The 24,241-nt window shown below is 45.3% G+C and overlaps 2 protein-coding genes across 3 annotated transcripts in view; one reads left to right on the top strand and one right to left on the bottom strand.

The window, feature by feature from the left end:
* Window positions 1-24,241, top strand: part of LOC110518414 (NACHT, LRR and PYD domains-containing protein 1b allele 3) — a 309,469-nt gene that overhangs the window by 59,505 nt on the left and 225,723 nt on the right. The window lies entirely within an intron of this gene.
* Window positions 1-24,241, bottom strand: part of LOC110518417 — a 36,864-nt gene that overhangs the window by 1,615 nt on the left and 11,008 nt on the right. For both annotated transcript variants that reach the window (XM_036948909.1, XM_036948910.1), the window contains exons 2-14: window positions 23,314-23,393; window positions 22,579-22,651; window positions 21,672-21,730; window positions 21,350-21,564; window positions 20,409-20,665; window positions 20,016-20,150; window positions 19,731-19,884; window positions 11,397-11,423; window positions 6,514-6,602; window positions 5,975-6,054; window positions 4,650-4,716; window positions 4,189-4,465; window positions 3,318-3,335 (exon numbers count right to left, since the gene is read on the bottom strand). In XM_036948909.1, coding sequence (XP_036804804.1) covers window positions 3,318-3,335; window positions 4,189-4,465; window positions 4,650-4,716; window positions 5,975-6,054; window positions 6,514-6,602; window positions 11,397-11,423; window positions 19,731-19,884; window positions 20,016-20,150; window positions 20,409-20,665; window positions 21,350-21,564; window positions 21,672-21,730; window positions 22,579-22,651; window positions 23,314-23,363 — 1,501 coding nt within the window. In that variant the 5' untranslated portion in view covers window positions 23,364-23,393. The remainder of the gene's footprint in view (window positions 1-3,317; window positions 3,336-4,188; window positions 4,466-4,649; window positions 4,717-5,974; window positions 6,055-6,513; window positions 6,603-11,396; window positions 11,424-19,730; window positions 19,885-20,015; window positions 20,151-20,408; window positions 20,666-21,349; window positions 21,565-21,671; window positions 21,731-22,578; window positions 22,652-23,313; window positions 23,394-24,241) is intronic.

The following is a 24,241-nucleotide window of genomic DNA, read 5'->3' as shown; positions in this document are numbered from 1 at the left end:
CCCAGAGCATGATCCTGCCTCCACCATGCTTCACCGTAGGGATGGTGCACACAGCCAAGACAGAGAGTGTCCTTAGGAAACTTTGCATAATTGAGTTTTTTTTATGTATTATTTCTAATATTGTTAGCCCAGAAAATCTTAAGTGTTATTACATACAGCCGGTAAGAACTATTGGATATCAGAGTGACATCAACTTACCAGCGCTACGACCAGGAATACAACTTTCCCGAAGCGAACCCTTTGTCCGAACCACCAAAGGCAATTGAACTGATTCCAGAAGCTGACCCAAAGCAACGTCGCCGCAGAAGAGGAAGACCTTCTGGGCAGACTTTGGAGGCGCGCATACCACTGACTTTGGAGGCGCGCATACCACTGACTTTGGAGGCGCGCACACCACCCACCGCTTCCGAGTATATTACTCGCTAATGTCCAGTCTCTAGATAACAAGGTAGCCGAAATTAGGGCAGGGGTTGCTTTCCAGAGAGACATCAGGGAATGTAACATACTGTTTCACAGAAACATGGCTCTCTCGGGATATGCTGATGGAGTCGGTACAGCCACCGGGATTCTCTGTGCATTGCACCGACAGAAATAAACATCTCTCTGGGAAGAAGAAGGGTGGGCGTGTAAGTATCATGAATACCGACTCATTATGTAATTGTAACATACAGGGACTCAAGTCCGTTTGTTCACCTGACCTAGAATTCCTCACAATCAAATGCCGACCTTATTATATCCCAAATGAATTCTCGTTGGTTATTGTCACAGTTGTGTATATCCCCCCTCAAGCTGATACCATGACGGCCCTCAAGGAACTTCACTGGACTCTATGCAAACTGGAAAACATATCCTGAGGCTGCATTTATTGTAGCTGATGATTTTAACAAAGCAAATTTGAGAACAAGGCTACCTAAATTCTATCAGCATATTGATTGTAGCACTCGCGCTGGCAATACTCTGGATCACTGCTACTCCAACTTCCGCAATGCATACAAGGCCCTCCCCTGCCCTCCTTTCGGCAATCTGACCACGGCTCCGTTTTGCTCCTCCCTTCCTATAGGCAGAAACTCAAAACAGGATGTACCCGTGACAAGGACTATTCATCGCTGGGCACACTGCCGTCACACTGACCTATCCCATCTGGACAACACCTATGTAAGAATGCTGTTCATTGACTACAGCTCAGCATTCAACACCATATTACCCTCCAAGCTCATCATTAAGCTTGAGGCCCTGGGTCTCAACCCCGCCCTGTGTAATTGAGTCCTGGACTTCCCGACGGGCCGCCCCCAGGTGGTGAAGGTAGCAAACAACATCTCAACTTCGCTGATCCTCAACACTGAGGCACCACAAGGGTGCGTGCTCAGCCCTCTCCTGTACTTCCGGTTCACCCATGACTGCGTGGCCATGCACGCCGCCAACTCAATCATCAAGTTTGCAGATGACACAACAGTAATAGGCTTGATTACCAACAACGTCGAGACAGCCTACAGGGGGGAGGTGAGGGCACTCGGAGTGTGGTGTCAGGAAAACAACCGCTCACTCAACGTCAACAAAACAGAGATTATCGTGGACTTCAGGAAACAGCAGAGGGAGCACCCCCCTATGCACATCGATGGGACTGCAATGGAGAAGGTGGAAAGTTTTAAGCTCCTCGACCTGCACGTCATGGGACAAACTGAAATGGTCCACCCACACAGACAATGTGGCTTTTCAACCTAAACCCTCAAACTATTATAGATGCACAATTGAGAGCATCCTGTCGGGCTGTATCACCGCCTGGTATGGCGACTGCACCGTCCACAACCGCAGGGCTCTCCAGAGGGTGGTGCGGTCTGCACAACATCACCGGTGGCAAACTACCTGCCCGCCAGGACACCTACAGCACCTGATACCACAGGAAGGCCAAAAAGATCATCAAGGCCTGTTCACCACGCTACCATCCAGAAGGTACAGAAGTACTGGTGCATCAAAGCGGGGACCAAGAGACTGAAATATAGCTTCTTTCTCAAGGCCATCAGACTGTTATTAAACAGCCATCACTAACACAGAGAGGTTGCTGCCTACATACAGACTTGAAATCATTGGCCACTTTAATAAATTGATCACTAGTCACTTTAATAATGTTTACATATCTTGCATTACTCATCCCATATGTATATATATGGTATTTTATACCATCTATTGCACCTTGCCTATGCAGCTCTGTCATGCTCATCCATATATTTATATGTATTCTTATTCCATTCCTTTACTTAGATTTGTGTTTATTAGGTAGTTGTTGTGGAATTGATAGATTACTTATTAGATATTGCTGCATTCGGAACTAGAAGCACAAGCATTTCGCTACATTCGCAATAACATCTGCTAACCATGTGTATGTGACCAATAACATCTGCTAACCATGTGTATGTGACCAATAACATCTGCTAACCATGTGTATGTGACCAATAACATCTGCTAATCATGTGTATGTGACCAATAACATCTGCTAACCATGTGTATGTGACCAATTACATCTGCTAACCATGTGTATGTGACCAATAACATCTGCTAACCATGTGTATGTGACCAATAACATCTGCTAACCATGTGTATGTGACCAATAACATCTGCTAACCATGTGTATGTGACCAATAACATCTGCTAACCATGTGTATGTGACCAATAACATCTGCTAACCATGTGTATGTGACCAATAACATCTGCTAACCATGTGTATGTGACCAATTACATCTGCTAACCATGTGTATGTGACCAATAACATCTGCTAACCATGTGTATGTGACCAATAACATCTGCTAACCATGTGTATGTGACCAATAACATCTGCTAACCATGTGTATGTGACCAATTACATCTGCTAACCATGTGTATGTGACCAATAACATCTGCTAACCATGTGTATGTGACCAATAACATCTGCTAACCATGTGTATGTGACCAATAACATCTGCTAACCATGTGTATGTGACCAATAACATCTGCTAACCATGTGTATGTAACCAATACAATTTTATTTGACAACGCAGGAGTTGCTTCCGGACAAGTCTCTGAATGTCCTTGAGTAGCCGTGCTAGAGCCCAGACTTGAACACAATCAACCATCTCTGAAGAGACCTGAAAATAATTGTGCAGTGACGCTCCCTATCCAACCTGGCAGAGCTTGAGACAATCTGCAGAGAAGAATGGGAGAAACTCCCCAAATACAGTTGTGCCACGCTCATAGAGTCATACCAAAGAAGACTCAAGGCTGTAATTGCTGCCAATTGTGATTCAACAAAGTACTGAGAGTAGATGAGGTCAGTGGTGACTCACTTTTTTTCAGTTTCTTTCCTGTAAGAGAGAGAGAGAGAGAGAGAGAGATAACACCTTACTAATATTGAGTTACACCCCTCCCCCCTTTGCCCTCAGAACAGCCTCAATTCGTAGGGCATGGACTCCACAAAGTTCCACAGGGATGCTGGCTCATGTTGACTCCAATGCTTCCCTATTTTGTCAAGTTGTCAAGTCAAGTTGATCGTTCTTGAAACACACATGAAACTGTTGAGCTTGAAAACCCCAGCAGCGTTGCAGTTCTTGACACAAAAGGCCTGGCACCTACTACCATACCTAGTTCAAAGGCACTTATATATTTTGTATTGCCCATTCACCCTCTAATTGGCACACATACACAATCCATGTTTGAACTGTCTCAAGGCATAAAAATCCTTATTTGACCTGTCTCCTCCCCTTCATCTACACTGATTGAAGTGGATTTAACAAGTGACGTCAATAAGGGATCATGGCTTTCAGCTGGATTCACCTGGTCAGTCTATGTCATGGAAAGAGCAGGTGTTCATAATGTTTTGTACACTCGGTGTATCTCAACTAACCAGAATACGACCAGGTAAAGGCTATTTAAAACAAAGAGAAGTATACAAAGTCAACAGGCTGAGGATTATTTAACAGATCTCTGGTCAAAAAATGTACATTGGGATAATAGTTTTGTCCAGAAATTATTTAGATGCACAATTATGACTTTTTAACAGTCTATTTTTTCTACAGTTGTCCATGGTGACATTGCATTTTCAACTTTGTCAGCAAGTTGTGGTTCTCGTAGAGTGAAGGAAAGATGGTTATTCACACACTCAATGTATAAACAAGGAAGTGAACTTTTAAAGCACAGATTCATTGCTTGTTGTTTTACCTCTGTGATCTCTTTGTAACTTCTTAGCGAGATCATGCTGATTCATCTCCCTCAGGATCTCCACTGTGATCTCCACAGCTCCCTCAGGGCCATATCTCTCCACCATCTGATCCACTGTGACCTGTCTGTCAGTGTTCTCCAGCTGACTCTCTGGGATGGGAGGAAAACCAGGCAGCTGGACCGTAGTCAGGTGAGACTGAAATGTCTTCAGCTGTTCTTCAGTGAGCTCCTTCAGACTGGTCAGCAGCAGGTCTAGAACATCCAACATGGAGGAGCTCTAAAATAACAAAGACGAAAAGATAAGGAAGGAAAGAAATACTGACTACTGATATAAAACAAAGACCATGAAAATGTATTCATATTCACAATATTTCTACTGGTCTCAATACCTCACACACACACACACACACACACGTTTAGTTCACAATGACATTTGACCCTACTGAAATGCCACGTCTTACCCTAATGGCCAGTGCCTTAGCCCCCTTCCTTTCCAGATGGCGACGCTTCTCTCCAGACCGGGTCAACCTGGACACAAGAAACAGTCACACACTGTTCTGTTCCCCTACACCACCACTACATGCTGTGGTCACTACACTGTTCTGTTCCCCTACAGCACCACTACATGCTGTGGTCACTACCCTGTTCTGTTCCCCTACACCACCACTACATGCTGTGGTCACTACACTGTTCTGTTCCCCTACACCACCACTACATGCTGTGGTCACTACACTGTTCTGTTCCCCTACACCACCACCACTACATGCTGTGGTCACTACACTGTTCTGTTCCCCTACACCACCACTACATGCTGTGGTCACTACACTGTTCTGTTCCCCTACACCACCACTACATGCTGTGGTCACTACACTGTTCTGTTCCCCTACACCACCACTACATGCTGTGGTCACTACACTGTTCTGTTCCTCTACACCACCACTACATGCTGTGGTCACTACACTGTTCTGTTCCCCTACACCACCATTACATGCTGTGGTCACTACACTGTTCTGTTCCCCTACACCACCACTACATGCTGTGGTCACTACACTGTTCTGTTCCCCTACACCACCATTACATGCTGTGGTCACTACACTGTTCTGTTCCCCTACACCACCACATGCTGTGGTCACTACACTGTTCTGTTCCCCTACACCACCACTACATGCTGTGGTCACTACACTGTTCTGTTCCCCTACACCACCACTACATGCTGTGGTCACTACACTGTTCTGTTCCCCTACTACACCACCACTACATGCTGTGGTCACTACACTGTTCTGTTCCCCTACACCACCACATGCTGTGGTCACTACACTGTTCTGTTCCCCTACACCACCACTACATGCTGTGGTCACTACACTGTTCTGTTCCCCTACAGCACCATCACATGCTGTGGTCACTACACTGTTCTGTTCCCCTACAGCACCACTACATGCTGTGGTCACTACACTGTTCTGTTCCCCTACAGCACCATCACATGCTGTGGTCACTACACTGTTCTGTTCCCCTACAGCACCATCACATGCTGTGGTCACTACACTGTTCTGTTCCCCTACACCACCACTACATGCTGTGGTCACTACACTGTTCTACATGAATTTCACTCAGTTCATGAGGATGATGCAATAGAGGTATTGAAGAGGTCAGTTTTTTGTTAGAGGGTCAATTCACCACTTTTAAAGTTGATTTTCTCTCTAGCACCAGACCAGTAGACTCAGATATTCAATCTCACTAGTGACTACATAGTTTTAATACATGACAAATATACTCAATGTCCACTCACATTCCAGAAGAGGTGCTGTGGAGTTTGGCCCTCTTTGCCCCTGCTGGCTTCTGTTTCCTCTCAGAAGCGGCTACCAGCTTCTACACACACACAGACACGCAGACACGCACACATGCAGACACGCAGACACGCAGACACGCACGCACACACGCACACACGCACAGAGAGAGACACACACACACACACACACACACAGAGACACACACACACAGACACACATACACACACACACACACACACACACACACAGACACACACACACACAGAGAGAGACACACACACAGACACAATGGAACACATTTAAAATGTACTAAATAAAACAGAAACTCAAAGTTCCAAGAAATATAAAAGTTCCAACAGTTTTCTAATTACATCATGATTTCTAAAACATATAATGTTTTATATATTTATAGAGGGAGCAGCAGTCAGACAGAGTAAATGTCCAATGAGGACAAAGTGAAACAAAACAATTTAAATATAATGATAAAATAGAGATGATAATATATTCATATTAACAACTGTAACAGTGATTGAATTACCATTGAGGTGGGGGGCAGAGTGAACGTCTGTTGAGGGGGGTGGGTGGAAATGTCCATAAGGGGAGCAGCATGTTCATGCAGTTTGGATGCTGGAATTATTTTGGAGTGGAAGAATGGTTAATGGGATTTATATGTTTAAATGAATGATTAAAATATTCCACCCTGAAACCATATAATTGTATGAAATTGAGTAGTCAGTAAAATGATATATCTGTGAGTGTAGTTTTAGTCAGAATTAGGGTAAAACAATATATCTGTACAATATGTCTTTATGGTATCTTAAAACACAGACTGTCTGAGCAAAATTCGGTGCCAACCTGACTAGAGATTTGGGAGAGGACATGGAGTACGTCTCAAGGTCTCGAGGTCTCCCTAATCTCTGTCGGCTGGGTAGTGAGACAGCATGTGCGTTGCGTAGGATACCTTCTGTTTGTGTGTGAAAGAATTTTGCATAAGCTGAGTCTTTGACTAATTACTATTATACCCACGGTCTTACAAACCTCGGGGATTGGTCAGAGCTATTGATTGTCAGTTATTATTATTGGGATTGAAAATTCTCATGACAAGAACATGTCTACTTTTTGAACAACAGCAGGTTTTCATCAAGGATCTCTCTGTACTTTGCTCCGTATGACTAATTGTGTTCATTCTAATTACATTAAAATGTCATTAATTTTTACAGTTCAAATCATGTTATTATTGCAGTGCATTCGGGAAATATTCAGACCCCTTGACTTTTTCCACATTTTGTTACGTTACAGCCTTGTTCTAAAATGGATTAAATTGTCCCCCCACCCCAATAATCTTCACACAATACCCCATTGTCACGGTCGTCTGAATGAATGGACCAAGGCGCAGCGTACTTAGAGTTCCACCTGTTTAATAAATATGAAACTCACCAACAACAATACAGAAGAAAACTAAACTTGAAGTTCTGGGCTGCTCACAGGCAGCTACACAAAAACAAGATCCCACAAACAACAGTTGTGAAAAGGCTACCTAAATATGATCCTCAATCATCCTCTGATTTGGAACCATATCAGGCCAACATGGAAATACAAAAAAACTAGAGTACCCACCCTAGTCACACCCTGACCTAGCGAAAATAGAGAATAAAAAGGCTCTCTAAGGTCAGGGCGTGACAGTACCCCCCCCCCCCCCCCCCCCCCCCCCCCCCCCCCCCCAAAGGTGCGGACTCCGGACGCAAAACCTGATTCTATGGGTGAGGGTTCCGGTGGGCTTCTAGCCTCGGTGGCTGCCCTGGTTCGGGATGTAGACCCCGCTCCACTCGCGGATCCCTCCGCTTCCGTGGAACTGGACCGTGGACCGTCGCCGGAGGCTCCAGACCGTGGATCGTTACCAGGGGAATCGGAGCGCCGACCGTCGCCAGAGGCTCCGGACCGCAGGCCGTCGCTGGAGGCTCGGGTACGTGGAGCTGGCACAGGATGTACCGGGCTGGGGAGACGCACAGGATATATTGGACCGTGGAGGCGCACTGGAAGTCTGGAGCGTAGGCCTGGCACAACGCGTCCTGGACAGATAACAACCTTCGCACTGTAAATGTTGGGAGCTGGCACAGGGCGTCCTGGGCTGTGGAGGCGCACTGGAGACACGGTGCGTAGAACTGGCACACATTGTACCGGAACGGTGACACACCTCAGGGCGAGTGCGTGGAGGAGACACAGGACGTACCGGACTGGGGAGGCGCCCTGGAGGCCAGATGCGTGAAACTGGTGCATATGACACCGGACTGATGTCACGCTCCTCAGCACGCCGGCTCTGCAGCGCTCTCAACGCCAACACCTCTCTCCGGAATCTTTCGTTGAGTTCCTCACTCGACTCCCTGACTGGCTCTGGTTCACCCCTCGGCTCCCTGACTGGCTCTGGTTCACCCCTCGACTCCCTGACTGGCTCTGGTTCACCACTCGACTCCCTGACTGGCTCTGGTTCACCACTCGACTCCCTGACTGGCTCTGGTTCACCCCTCGACTCCCTGACTGGCTCTGGTTCACCCCTCGACTCCCTGACTGGCTCTGGTTCACCCCTCGACTCCCTGACTGGCTCTGGTTCACCACTCGACTCCCTGACTGGCTCTGGTTCACCACTCGACTCCCTGACTGGCTCTGGTTCACCACTCGACTCCCTGACTGGCTCTGGTTCACCACTCGACTCCCTGACTGGCTCTGGTTCACCCCTCGACTCCCTGACTGGCTCTGGTTCACCCCTCGACTCCCTGACTGGCTCTGGTTCACCACTCGACTCCCTGACTGGCTCTGGTTCACCACTCGACTCCCTGACTGGCTCTGGTTCACCCCTCGACTCCCTGACTGGCTCTGGTTCACCCCTCGACTCCCTGACTGGCTCTGGTTCACCCCTCGACTCCCTGACTGGCTCTGGTTCACCACTCGACTCCCTGACTGGCTCTGGTTCACCCCTCGACTCCCTGACTGGCTCTGGTTCACCCCTCGACTCCCTGACTGGCTCTGGTTCACCCCTCGACTCCCTGACTGGCTCTGGTTCACCCCTCGACTCCCTGACTGGCTCTGGTTCACCACTCGACTCCCTGACTGGCTCTGGTTCACCACTCGCCTCCCTGACTGGCTCTGGTTCACCCCTCGACTCCCTGACTGGCTCTGGTTCACCCCTCGACTCCCTGACTGGCTCTGGTTCACCCCTCGACTCCCTGACTGGCTCTGGTTCACCCCTCGACTCCCTGACTGGCTCTGGTTCACCCCTCGACTCCCTGACTGGCTCTGGTTCACCCCTCGACTCCCTGACTGGCTCTGGTTCACCCCTCGACTCCCTGACTGGCTCTGGTTCACCCCTCGGCTCCCTGACTGGCTCTGGTTCACCACTCGACTCCCTGACTGGCTCTGGTTCACCCCTCGACTCCCTGACTGGCTCTGGTTCACCCCTCGACTCCCTGACTGGCTCTGGTTCACCCCTCGACTCCCTGACTGGCTCTGGTTCACCCCTCGGCTCCGTCGACCACTCCGTTTTCCTTCCCCCCCCCCCCCCCCCCCCCCCCCAGAAAAATGTTTTTTTCAGGCTGTCCTTTGGGCTCGCGTCGTGGCCGCGAACCCTGGCGTCGTCGTTGTTCCTCCTTCGCTGCTTCCGCCTGTTTCCATGGCAGGCTTTTGTCTCCTGCCATGATTTCGTCCCACGTCCAGGATGTCCTCTACTCCTGGCTTTCCACCCAGGCCCAGGATCCCTGCTCCTCCTGGGCACGTTGCTTGGTCCGTGGGTGGTGGGATCTTCTGTCACTGTCGTCTGAATGAATGGACCAAGGCGCAGCGTACTTAGAGTTCCACATGTTTAATAAATATGAAACTCACCAATAACAATAGAGAAGAAAACAAAATGTGATGTTCTGGGCTGCTCACAGGCAGCTACACAAAAACAAGATCCCACAAACAACAGTTGGGAAAAGGCTGCCTAAATATGATCCCCAATCAGAGACAACGATAGACAGTTGCCTGTGATTGAGAACCATACCAGGCCAACATAGAAATACAAAAAATAGGATACCCACACTAGTCACACCCTGACCTGACCAAAATAGAGAATAAAAAGGCTCTAAGGTCAGGGCGTGACACCCATAATGAAAAAGCAAAAAAACGTTTTTTTTTTACATTCTTGCAAATTAATTTAAAATGAAATATCACATTTGCATAAGTATTCCGACAATGACTCAGTACTTTGTTGAAGCACCTTTGGCAGCGATTACAGCATTGAGTCTTCTTTGGTATAACGCTACAAGCTTGGCACACCTGTATTTGAGGAGTTTCTCACATTCTTCTCTGCAGATCCTCTCAAGCTCTGTCAGGTTGGATGGGAAGCTTCGCTGCACAGCTATTTTCAGGTCTCTCTAGAGATGTTAGATTGGGTTTAAGTCCGGGTTCAAGGACATTCAGGGAAGCCACTCCTGCATTGTCTTGGCTGTGTGTTTAGGGTTGTTGTCCGGTTGGAAGGTGAACCTTCACCCCAGTCTGAGGTCCTGAGCGCTCTGGAGCAGGTTTTCATCAAGGATCTCTCTGTACTTTGCTCCGTTCATCTTTCCCTCGATCCTGACTAGTCTCCCAGTTCCTGCCGCTAAAAAAATATATCCCCACAGCATGATGCCGCCACCACCATGCTTCACCATAGGGAATGTGTCAGGTTGCCTCCAGACATGACGCTTGGCATTCAGGCCAAGGAGTTAAATCTTAATTTCATCAGACCCATTGAATCTTCTTTATCATGGTCTGAGAGTCCTTTATGTGCCTTTTAGCAAACTCCAAGCAGGCTGTCATGTGCCATTTACTGATTGAGGCCACTGTGTTCTTGGGGACCTTCAATGCTGCAGAAATGCCTCCACACAATCCTGTCTCGGGGCTCTACGGACAATTCCTTTGACCTTGGTTTTTGCTCTGACATGCACTGTCAACTGTGGGACCTTACATAGACAGTTGTGTGCCTTTCCAAATGATGTCCAATCAACTGAATATACCACAGGTGGCCTCCAATCAAGTAGCAGAGACATCTCAAGGACGTATCTGACACACACGAGTCTCAAAGCAAACAAGGTATTTCATTTGTTTGGGGGGCTGTAACGTAGCAAAATGTTTGTGATGATGCCATCTTGCTGAGATTGTAATTGAATTTGAAAAGAAGTGGACGGCACTTAACCACAGGAGTCGACCAAACAATTAAATCATCGTTGAAAAGGCAAAGGTGCAACACTCGCTCAGCATTAAGTAACTAATTAGTGACTGTTTTCTTGCGCTTATCAATAGGATTCTAAAAAGCTGCATTATTGTGTTTACTGCAAAAATCTGCTGTTAGGGAACTCTGTCCTCTATCACAATTAAATCTCTTGTGAGAAGACAGGAAATTATATTTACCTGCTCTAGCGCCATCTGGAGGTGTAACTGTGGATGAAAAGATACCTTGATTACGTATGCTCCTGGAGACATTTTGTCACTTGACAGACCATCCGTTTCATTAAAAAGTGGGCATATACAGTAGTATTTAAAGTGAGCTAGGTTACACTGCAGGCAAGATCCAATGCTGCTACTACTACTTATTTTACTACTGCTACTACTACTACTACTACTCCTTATTTTACTACTGCTAATCCTGCTACTACTAAACTCAGCAAAAAAAGAAAAGTCAATTTTTCAGGACCCTCTTTCAAAGATAATTCATAAAAATCCAAAATACTTCACAGATCTTCATTGTAAAGGGTTTAAACACTGTTTCTCATGCTTGTTCAATGAACCATAAACAATGAATGAACATGCACCTGTGGAACAGTCCTTAAGACACTAACAGTTTACAGACGGTAGGCAATTAAGGTCACAGTTTTGAAAGCTTAGGACACTAAAGAGGTCTTTCTACTGACTCTAAAAAACACCAAAAGAAAGATCCCCAGGGTCCCTGCATATCTGCGTATACGTGCTTTATACATGCAGCAAGGAGGCATGAGGACTGCAGATGTGGCCAGGGCAATACATTGCAATGTCCGTACTGTGAGACGCCTAAGACAGCGCTACAGGGAGACAGGACGGACAGCTGATCGTCCTCGCAGTGGCAGACCACGTGTAACAACACCTGCACAGGATCGGTACATCCGAACATCACATCTGCGGGACAGGTACAGGATGGCAACCACAACTGCCCGAGTTACACCAGGAACGCACAATCCCTCCATCAGTGCTGAAACTGTCCGCAATAGGCTGAGTTAGGCTGAACTGAGAACTTGTAGGCCTGTTGTAAGACAGGTCCTCACCAGACATCACCGGCAACAAAGTCGCCTATGCACACAAACCCACCGACGCTGGACCAGACAGGACTGGCAAAAAGTGCTCTTCACTGACGAGTCGCGGTTTTGTCTCACCAGGGGTGATGGTCGGATTCACGGTTATCGTTGAAGGAATGAGCATTACACCAAGGCCTGTACTCTGGAGCGGGATCGATTTGTAGGTGGAGGGTCCGTCATGGTCTGGGGCGCTGTGTCACAGCATGAACGGACTGAGCTTGTTGTCATTATGGGCAATCTCAACGCTGTGCGTTACAGGGTTGACATCCTCCTCCCTTGACATCCTCAAATCAAATCAAATTTTATTTGTCACATACACATGGTTAGCAGATGTTAATGCGAGTGTAGCGAAATGCTTGTGCTTCTAGTTCCGACAATGCAGTAATAACCAACAAGTAATCTAACTAACAATTCCAAAACTACTGTCTTATACACAGTGTAAGGGGATAAATAATATGTACATAAGGATATATGAATGAGTGATGGTACAGAGCAGCATAGGCAGGATACAGTAGATGGTATCGAGTACAGTATATACATGAGGTGAGTATGTAAACAAAGTGGCATAGTTAAAGTGGCTAGTGATACATGTATTACATAAGGATGCAGTCGATGATATAGAGTACAGTATATACGTATGCATATGAGATGAATAATGTAGGGTAAGTAACATTATATAAGGTAGCATTGTTTAAAGTGGCTAGTGGTATATTTACATCATTTTCCATCAATTCCCATTATTAAAGTGGCTGGAGTTGAGTCAGTGTCAGTGTCAGTGTGTTGGCAGCAGCCCCTCAATGTTAGTGGTGGCTGTTTAACAGTCTGATGGCCTTGAGATAGAAGCTGTTTTTCAGTCTCTCGGTCTCAGCTTTGATGCACCTGTACTGACCTTGCCTTCTGGATGATAGCGGGGTGAACAGGCAGTGGCTCGGGTGGTTGATGTCCTTGATGATCTTTATGGCCTTCCTGTAACATCGGGTGGTGTAGGTGTCCTGGAGGGCAGGTAGTTTGCCCCCGGTGATGCGTTGTGCAGACCTCACTACCCTCTGGAGAGCCTTACGGTTGTGGGCAGAGCAGTTGCCGTACCAGGCGGTGATACAGCCCGCCAGGATGCTCTCGATTGTGCATCTGTAGAAGTTTGTGAGTGCTTTTGGTGACAAACCGAATTTATTCAGCCTCCTGAGGTTGAAGAGGTGCTGCTGCGCCTTCTTCACGATGATGTCTGTGTGAGTGGACCAATTCAGTTTGTCTGTGATGTGTATGCCGAGGAACTTAAAACTTGCTACCCTCTCCACTACTGTTCCATCGATGTGGATAGGGGGGTGTTCCCTCTGCTGTTTCCTGAAGTCCACAATCATCTCCTTAGTTTTGTTGACGTTGAGTGTGAGGTTATTTTCCTGACACCACACTCCGAGGGCCCTCACCTCCTCCCTGTAGGTCGTCTCGTCGTTGTTGGTAATCAAGCCTACCACTGTTGTGTCGTCCGCAAACTTGATGATTGAGTTGGAGGCGTGCGTGGCCACGCAGTTGTGGGTGAACAGGGAGTACAGGAGAGTGCTCAGAACGCACCCTTGTGGGGCCCCAGTGTTGAGGATCAGCGGGGTGGAGATGTTGTTGCCTACCCTCACCACCTGGGGGCGGCCCGACAGGAAGTCCAGTACCCAGTTGCACAGGGCGGGGTCGAGACCCAGGGTCTCGAGCTTGATGACGAGCTTGGAGGGTACTATGGTGTTGAATGCCGAGCTGTAGTCGATGAACAGCATTCTCACATAGGTATTCCTCTTGTCCAGATGGGTTAGGGCAGTGTGCAGTGTGGTTGAGATGGCATCGTTTGTGGACCTATTTGGGCGGTAAGCAAATTGGAGTGGGTCTAGGGTGTCGGGTAGGGAGGAGGTGATATGGTCCTTGACTAGTCTCTCAAAGCACTTCATGGTGACGGAAGTGAGTGCTACGGGGCGGTAGTCGTTTAGCTCAGTTACCTTAGCTTTCTTGGGAACAGGAACAATGGTGGCCCTCTTGAAGCATGTGGGAACAGCAGACTGGTATAGGGATTGATTGAATATGTCCGTAAACACACCGGCCAGCTGGTCTGCGCATGCTCTGAGGGCGCGGCTGGGGATGCCATCTGGGCCTGCAGCCTTGCGAGGGTTAACACGTTTAAATGTCTTACTCACCTCGGCTGCAGTGAAGGAGAGTCTGCATGTTTTCGTTGCAGGCCGTGTCAGTGGCACTGTATTGTCCTCAAAGCGGGCAAAAAAGTTATTTAGTCTGCCTGGGAGCAGGACATCCTGGTCCGTGACTGGGCTGGATTTCTTCTTGTAGTCCGTGATTGACTGTAGACCCTGCCACATGCCTCTTGTGTCTGAGCCGTTGAATTGAGATTCTACTTTGTCTCTGTACTGACGTTTAGCTTGTTTGATAGCCTTGCGGAGGGAATAGCTGCACTGTTTGTATTCGGTCATGTTACCAGTCACCTTGCCCTGATTAAAAGCAGTGGTTCGCGCTTTCAGTTTCACGCGAATGCTGCCATCAATCCACGGTTTCTGGTTAGGGAATGTTTTAATCGTTGCTATGGGAACGACATCTTCAACGCACGTTCTAATGAACTCGCACACCGTATTCGTCAATATTGTTATCTGACGCAATACGAAACATGTCCCAGTCCACGTGATGGAAGCAGTCTTGGAGTGTGGAGTCAGCTTGGTCGGACCAGCGTTGGACAGACCTCAGCGTGGGAGCCTCTTGTTTTAGTTTCTGTCTGTAGGCAGGGATCAACAAAATGGAGTCGTGGTCAGCTTTTCCGAAAGGAGGGCGGGGCAGGGCCTTATATGCGTCGCGGAAGTTAGAGTAACAATGATCCAAGGTTTTTCCACCCCTGGTTGTGCAATCGATATGCTGATAAAATTTAGGGAGTCTTGTTTTCAGATTAGCCTTGTTAAAATCCCCAGCTACAATGAATGCAGCTTCCGGATAAATGGATTCCAGTTTGCAAAGAGTCAAATAAAGTTAGTTCAGAGCCATCGATGTGTCTGCTTGGGGGGGGATATATACGGCTGTGATCATAATCGAAGAGAATTCTCTTGGTAGATAATGCGGTCTACATTTGATTGTGAGGAATTCTAAATCAGGTGAACAGAAGGATTTGAGTTCCTGTATGTTTCTTTCATCACACCATGTCTCGTTAGCCATAAGGCATACGCCCCCGCCCCTCTTCTTACCAGAAAGATGTTTGTTTCTGTCAGCGCGATGCGTGGAGAAACCCGTTGGCTGCACCGCCTCCGATCGCGTCTCTCCAGTGAGCCATGTTTCCGTGAAGCAAAGAACGTTACAGTCTCTGATGTCCCTCTGGAATGCTACCCTTGCTCGGATTTCATCAACCTTGTTGTCAAAAGACTGGACATTGGCGAGAAGAATGCTAGGGAGTGGTGCACGATGTGCCCGTCTCCGGAGTCTGACCAGAAGACCGCCTTGTTTCCCTCATTTGATTTTGACCCCCCCCCCCCTTTGTTCAGGGACACATTATTCAATTTCTGACAGTTACATGTCTGTGGAACTTGTTCAGTTTATGTCTCAGTTTATGTCTCAATCTTGTTATGTTCATACAAATATTTACATACATGAAGGGAACATTTTAACATTTGCCGTATGGTTGGTGAGAAACTCCATATTGCAAATGTACGGTCCCTGACCTTAAAATTGTGTCATAGTGGTTGTTTTGAAGGGTTAAAAAGGTCAGATCTTTTCAAAACTTCATATGTGTGATTAGTCAACCCTCATGAACTGTAAATCAGTCATTTCTCCCAACAGATGTCAAAGAAACGCACACACACACACACACACACACACACACACACACACACACACACACACACACACACACACACAGCAAGGATGGAGTGACAAAGTGCGGTGCTTAAAGACACTCAGAGCCTGCAGTGGCATTACCATAATCTCTAGGCTGTGCCGAGTTCAACGAGATGCCCCGCTTGACCATAGCTCGCTCGGTCTGAGTGCAGCGACCGTGAAAAAAATGTCAGGTGCTTTTGGGTGACAGTGGGAGAACCGTTAGGGTGAGAAGCACAATTCGACCTCAGGAACGTTCCTGAGGTCCTCCCGATCTGTGCAAGCCTAACCTTGACCGTGTGGCATTAACCCTTTACAGTAAAAACTGGGTTTTTTCATCTCAGATTACAATGACATCTCTCCCCATAGGAATACATTATCTGCTCCCCTAAATTCAATCTGAAGCCGATGTGGGTTAATAATGCCTTATGAACCTGTCTTCGATGACAATCCATCAAGCCACTATGAGGTCTACCTGTGTCGATTCTAAGCTCCTGGGAGCAACCGGAAGTGGTTAAAATCACCCTAAAATTGTTTTTCCATACCCAACCAGAAGTTTGTGATGAATAGTGCATTCAACCCTGTGTAAATCTGTCAGTTCTCAACGTAAACACTTAAAACCCAGGATTCTATAAAAGCATACCCCAATCAGGATATGTGTTTACTTTTAGCTTTCTGTGCCAACCGGAAGTGCCATAATTGGGGTCAAAGTGGCTGTTTCGAATGGTTAAAAAAGTCACATCTTTCCAAAACTTCATATGTGTGATTAGGCAACCCTCATGAACTGTAAATCAGTCATGTCTCCCATCAGATTTCCAAGAAAAACTCTCATACACACACAGCAAGGATGGAGTAACACAGTGTGGGGCTTAGAGACACAAAAGCAATAGTTACTTTTGTTCAAACTATCAAAGAACCGTTAGACCTAGAGCTCTGAAACTTTAGAAACCTGTTATAGAGCTCAGGTTGATAGTGCACGGTGAGTTGTGGCTCTAGAAGGTTCTCAGACTGAGAAACAGCATCGTACATTTTCAATAACTTCAATTTATTTTGACCATTACGAAAATGACGATATTTAGAAAGGTCCCAGAGTCGCAAGACTAGGTGCATAGAGATGGACCCCAACATTTCTGTCCGATAGCTCATTCAAGGACCCTGTAGCAACGCCCAGAAAAAGTGGATTTTCAGCACCAATTAAGGTCGCTGCTAAGGCTCCAAATGACCTATCGAGCCGAAACTTGGGATTCGAGGTCGCCTCAGCTAGGCCTACACATAATGTCAGAACTGGACCCGCAGCTAGATAGTAACTACGTGTTATATGTTTTTATTATGGTTTAAACAGAAGGCGCTGTGAATTTTGGGCCTGCTCTGAAATATGTGATAATTGGCTTCTAAACGAGTTGGAAAAACTGGGTGTCAGTTTGTATCAGTTTGGTGTCAGAAAGATATCTAATTGACTGATGGACACTGACATGCTGGTTGACTTTTGTACATTTGCAATATGTTTAAACAGTGAGGTACCATCACCAAAATGAAAACTTGAAATCAACACCAACGAGCGATGGAGAGGACCTAGAATCCCTGCCCGGCCATCCAGTCAATTTCACATTCCTGCAGTTTTTTTGAGCATGTCAAATTTGTGATGGTAAATGCCCATTAAAACATATTTCAAATGGACAGCCGTGCGCCTGGTGATTGGAACGGGTTACCAGGATAACATTTTTATAATGGTTTTAAATGCCTTTGGGGGTGTGCAAGGGGTCCACGGTTGGGTAGGGAGCACCCCCCATCTGTCCCAATCCAATAGGGGGTGCCCCTAGTCATTTTGGACATTTTTCAAAAACCGTTAAAAAACGACAGTCCCACTTCTCTCATGGCACCATCGAGCGATGGAGAGGAACCACTATCACTGCCTGGCCATCCTGAATTCATCGGGCAAGTCAATTTTGCATTTCTGCAGGAGTTTTGAGCATGTCAAATTCGTGTTGGTAAATGCCCATTGAAACATATTGCAAATGCACAGTACATTTGCAATATGATTCAACATTGAAAAAACATCACCAAATGGACATGATGAAATCAACACAACGAGCGATGGAGAGGAACCACTATCACTGCCCGGTCATCCCGAGTTCATCAGGCCAGTCAATGTTGTATTTCTGCAGTATTTTAGGCTATGTTTCATGTTTTGGGTTACCAGGTACGATTTTCAAAACAGTTTTAAATGCTTTTAGGGGGCATCCAGACTTCCATGCCCGATATGGGAGCACTATACTATGGCCCCAAATCAATGGGGGCCGGCCCGAGTGATTTATGGAGGTTTTAAAAAATGGATGTCTGTACTCAATATGATTCAACAGTGAAAAAACATCACCAAATGGATATGATGAAATCAACACAATGAGCGATGGAGAGGAACCACTATCACTGCCCGGCCATCCAGAGTTCATCAGGCCAGTCAATTTTGTATTTCTGCAGTATTTTTGAGCATGTCAAATTCGTGATGGTAAATGCCCATTGAAACATATTGCAAATGGACAGCGGTGTACCTGGTGATTGGAATGTGTTACCAGAAGCACAATTTTAAAATGGTGTTTAATGCCTTTAGGGGGAGCAAGGGGTCTACAGTTGGGTAGGGAGCATCCCCCACCCGTGCCCATCCAATAGGGGGTGCCACTTGTCATTTTGGTAGTTTTTTTTTTTTTGTTGTTATTTTCGACTTTTGACTTCCTATGAAATCATATTGCAAATGGACAAAACATGTGCCTTATGGACAAGTAAAAAAATAAATAATAATAATAATAAAATTTGACAAAAGTATGTTCATACAGGTCTTATACATGTGTAATTGACATAAAAATCGAAAGAATTTCGAAAAACGGTCCAGAATGCACTTTTTTAAGGTGGTGACACGTTTTTGAAAAATGTTTCAAATTTTAAAAATTTGACTTGCAATATGAAAAATTACGGTGGAGCGTACTCGCCATCTATTGGATTTTTTGCAGTGTTACACTTGGCATTTGCCATATGATATTTGCAATCAGCTTTGAATGAAACGATGTCCAATTGAGTGGTATTGTACATCGTGTATATGTTTCATACGGTACCAATATGATCCCATTCACTTTTGCCCATTTCAGGGGGGTGATACCTTACACATGTTAAGTTTGCTGAAAATAAATGCTGTTGACAGTGAGAGGACATTTCTTTTTTTGTTGAGTTTACTACTACTACTACTACTCCTACTACTGCTGCTGCTACTCCTACTGCTCCTACTCCTACTACTACTGCTCCTACTCCTACTCCTACTCTGACTACTGCTCCGACTACTGCTCCGACTACCGCTGCTACTACTACTACTACTGTTACTACTACTGTTACTACTACTACTACTACTGTTACTACTACTGTTACTACTACTACTGCTGCTGCTCCTACTACTTCTTTACTGCTGCTACTACTACTACCATGCTATTATGATGACTGTTACTAATTTAATGTAAAACTTAAATGTAAAATGCTAATATTACTACTAGTTCTATTGTAACTCCTACTCTCTCTGAATTTCAGTTACCTGGTAGTGAAACAAGGCGGTCCCATATACGTTCATTTTCAGGACCGCCATGTTCTTCCAGAAGAAGATTCACTTCTTCAACAACAGTTTTTAAACGCAACTGAAATGTTGGCATGTAGTTTGTATAGGAATCATAATCCACAAACTCTGCATTCTAAAAAAAAAAAGCAGAAGTATCTAGTCAAGCAGAATTGTATGTGATTTCTATATGTTATCAAGGTAGCATCACAAAGTATTGACATGTGTTAACACATTTCCTCTCTCATGTCATATTTATTAGCCTACCTCTGGATCTATGTGATGTTCATCTGTTAGATCGGTGGAGAGGGTGTATTCTTGGTCCCGGGTTAGTCTACAGTTAGGATTTATTTCAATGTAGATTTCTCGGTCTCCATTCCTTGTCCTCCTTGTCTTACACACCTTGAGAGGATTGAAATGGTTTGGAACACACAGTCATAATGAGGTAGCACTGCCTGAAATATGGAAGCCCAAATGTCACCTTCTGACCTTGAGGATGTCCTCTTGGGTTTGCGAGCGAGACCCCCCACAGTTTTCAATTCCCTGTTTACAGTTACATTATCCCCCAAAAATGCTTTTCTGTGGAAAAAGGTGAGTTCAACAGTGCGAGTTTGATTGAATTCCAACCAAAGACGAGTTTGATAACTCGGATCTACTTACCTCATCAATGTCAACATTTCTGGGCAGCAACAACACACTTAGGGTGGAATTATTGTTATCATCTGGGAGTTTGTAAAATAGTAGCACCAGAGCACGGATAGGAGAGACAGGAGCTTCCTTATCCTTGGTGATGCCATATTTGCTGAATTGAGTGATGTTTAATATGACATGAGTTTCTCTTGTCTCATGGTGATGGAGAAACTCCATACTGTCATCATCAGTCACATGGGCTACAGACAGGAAGTCACATCCACCCTCTAGGAGAGAAAGAGAACATTAGTCTTCTGTTCAGATGACGATGACAACTCAGTAGTGGAGTAGTGATGCTACTGATGGTGATTAAGAATACATAGGCTATTAAGTAATACTTAAGTAGTTTTTGGGGGGACCTGTACTTTACTATTTATATTTTTGAAAACTTTTACTTTTGCTTCACTGCGTTCCTAAAGAAAATTATTTTTCCCCGACACCCAAAAGTACTCATTACATTTTGAATGCTTAGCAGGACAGGAAAATGATCTAATTCACACACGTATTAATTTAAGAGAACATCCCTACTGCCTCTTATCTGGTGGACTCACTAAACATTCATGCTTAATTTGTAATGATGTCTGAGTGTTTAAGTGTACCCCTGGCCAACTGTAAATTAAAAAAACTGGAAAATGTTGCCGTCTGGTTTGCTTTATATAAGGAATTTGAAATCATTTGTACTTTTACTTTTGATACTTAAGTTTGCAGTATTTTAGCAATTACATTTAGTTTTGATACTAAAGTATATTTAAAGCCAAATACTTTTAGACTTTTACTTAAGTGATATTTTACTGGGTGACGTTCACTTTTACTTGAGTCATTTTCTATTAAGGTATCTTTACTTTTACTTCAGTTTGAAAATTGGGTCCTTTTCCCACCACTGATAACCTCCATGGAAATGTGTAACTTACCAGAATGAATCTCACAGTGTGGAAGGTGTAGTTGACTGACAGACCCCTTAAGGCATGTAAACTTGAACAGGGGTCCTGCAGGTCTCTTGCCTCTCTGGGATAGAAGCATCCTGTCCCAGGGGACTGTCATGTAGAGCACCTCTGCCTCTCCCTCCATCCTAAACACCAGGCCTGTTATACTGCACTGGAACAGACCTGCATGGGGGCACTGGAAACTAGAGCAAAAAATGAAGAATTTAATTTTGAGAGATTTCCTGGATTTAAGGCATTGTCCTTCTTTTAAACAAACTACCAACGATAAACATTAAATATATCAAGTTACCGGTACTCTCCCCTGTTGTCCTGATAATGGATTTCAGGTGTAAATCCATCTGGAGAACTCTAAAATGTAGAAACAATAGATAGTGTAATTAAACCGATAGTGTGAAGAATAGTTTTTTTTTCACCATACGACACCCTCTGCTCTACTCTAACCCTGGAAACCCCATCCTGCCTCTCTCTCACCAGACTTTTCTGATCCCCGGCCCCACGGGCACCCTTACAACATCCCACTTCTTTCCCCAACACAACACATTCCTTTGTCTCATGGCCTTCTGCACACTTCCCACACCTAGGAACCTCCCTCCTACACTCTGTCCATGAGCTTGACACCTGTAACAACGTAATGTATTCGGCACAAAAGCTATCAATATCTCAAATATCCTAATTACACTCTCCTGTTTCTCCACTCACGCCACCCTGTCTGAGGGGGCCACTTTCTCCAAAAATGTCACTCCTGCTGTCACGGACTCATCTTTATCCTGACCATCGATGCAATCCTCGGGCTCTGAGGACTTCAACACACCTACCACCTCTCATAATTCACCTCCAGACCTCGATCCGGTGTACAGCTCACTCTGCTTACACTTTCTACCATTCTTCTTCGACAAACCATATCCCTTTTTTCCACCATCTTCTACCGATTCAATCTCACCCTCTTCCTCTCTCTTCAACCTCCTCTGCCTCTCCTTTTCCCTCCCTTCCGCCACCGTATTCCAAGAGTACATCTCAATTTGTCACACACACACACACAAAAATAACAAAGATAAGATATAAGGAAGGAATAGATATACTGACTGCTAATATAAAACAAAGACCATGAATATATATTCATATTTATTCATACACACACACTGTATGTGGTTAGTTCACAATAACATTGGACCCTTCTGAAATGCCACTAGTCTTACCTTGATGACCAGTGCCCTAGTCACCTCCCTCTGCCTCTCCAGATGGTGATGCTTCTCTCCAGACCGGGTCAACCTGGACACAGGAAACAGTCACACACTGTTCTGTTCCCCTACAGCACCACAACATGCTGTGGTCACTACACTGTTCTGTTCCCCTACACCACCACTACATGCTGTGGTCACTACACTGTTCCCCTACACCACCACTACATGCTGTGGTCACTACACTGTTCTGTTCCCCTACACCACCACCACATGCTGTGGTCACTACACTGTTCTGTTCCCCCTACACCACCACTATATGCTGTGGTCACTACACTGTTCTGTTCCCCTACACCACCACTACATGCTGTGGACACTACACTGTTCTGTTACCCTACACCACCACTACATGCTGTGGTCACTACACTGTTCTGTTCCCCTACACCACCACCACTACATGCTGTGGTCACTACACTGTTCTGTTCCCCTACACCACCATCACATGCTGTGGTCACTACACTGTTCTGTTCCTCTACACCACCACTACATGCTGTGGTCACTACACTGTTCTACATTAATTTCACTCAGTTCATGAGAATGATGTTTTACATTCTAATAGAGTTGTTAAAGGGGAAATCCACTGCTTTTACGGTTGATTATCTCTCCAGCACCACACCAGTAGACTCATATAATCAATCTCACCAGTGAATACATCGTTTTAATACCTGGCAAATATACTCAATGTCCACTTACATTCCAGAAGAGGTGCTGGGGAGTTTGGCGCTCTCTGCCTCTGCTGGCATCTGTTCCCTCTCAGAAGCAGCTACCAGCTCCTACACACACACACACACACACACACACACACAGTCTTGTCAGCAGTCTTTTCTATTGAAAAGCCTACTTTGCACACAAAACACACATGACACTAACTGCTTGATATCAAATCAGGTTAGGGTCTAGGCCTGTGATACAACTTCATGGATGAGACAGTCACTGTGTCTCTTGACAACATCTCTTGATTGAAATCACTAAAATTCACCATTTAAAATGTAGATTATATCAGCCTTCTTCACTCCTGTGAATGACGTGCAAAGTGCTAGCTATGAATTCATAGGATATTACTGTGTTATAAATTCATAGGATATTACTGTGTTATGAATTCAGAGGATATTACTGTGTTATAAATTCATAGGATATTACTGTGTTATGAATTCAGAGGATATTACTGTGTTATGAATTCATAGGATATTACTGTGTTATGAATTCATAGGATATTACTGTGTTATGAATTCAGGGGATATTACTGTGTTATAAATTCATAGGATATTACTGTGTTATGAATTCAGAGGATATTACTGTGTTATGAATTCAGAGGATATTACTGTGTTATGAATTCATAGGATATTACTGTGTTATAAATTCATAGCTAGATTAGAACATAGACATGTTCAGGTCGGCCTAGGAGAGGGGGTGACCTTGATCATTTGTGGTTAAAACGAGAGGCTGCCTGGATCTTTAACTTAAAGACCCTTGTTCCCTATTTTCCTACCATGGATGGGTCAATTTTCAGACAACCAGATATGCAGAGTGAAATATATACAGGAACTACCAGATGGCAGAGTGAAAGATATACAGTAACTACCAGATGGCAGAGTGAATGATATACAGTAACTACCAGATA

The sequence above is a fragment of the Oncorhynchus mykiss genome, chromosome 17 (assembly GCF_013265735.2).
Source record: "Oncorhynchus mykiss isolate Arlee chromosome 17, USDA_OmykA_1.1, whole genome shotgun sequence".
In the NCBI taxonomy this organism is placed as follows: domain Eukaryota; kingdom Metazoa; phylum Chordata; class Actinopteri; order Salmoniformes; family Salmonidae; genus Oncorhynchus; species Oncorhynchus mykiss.
The sequence above is the reverse complement of the archived record's forward strand: the minus strand, read 5'-3'. Positions and strand labels throughout refer to the sequence as shown.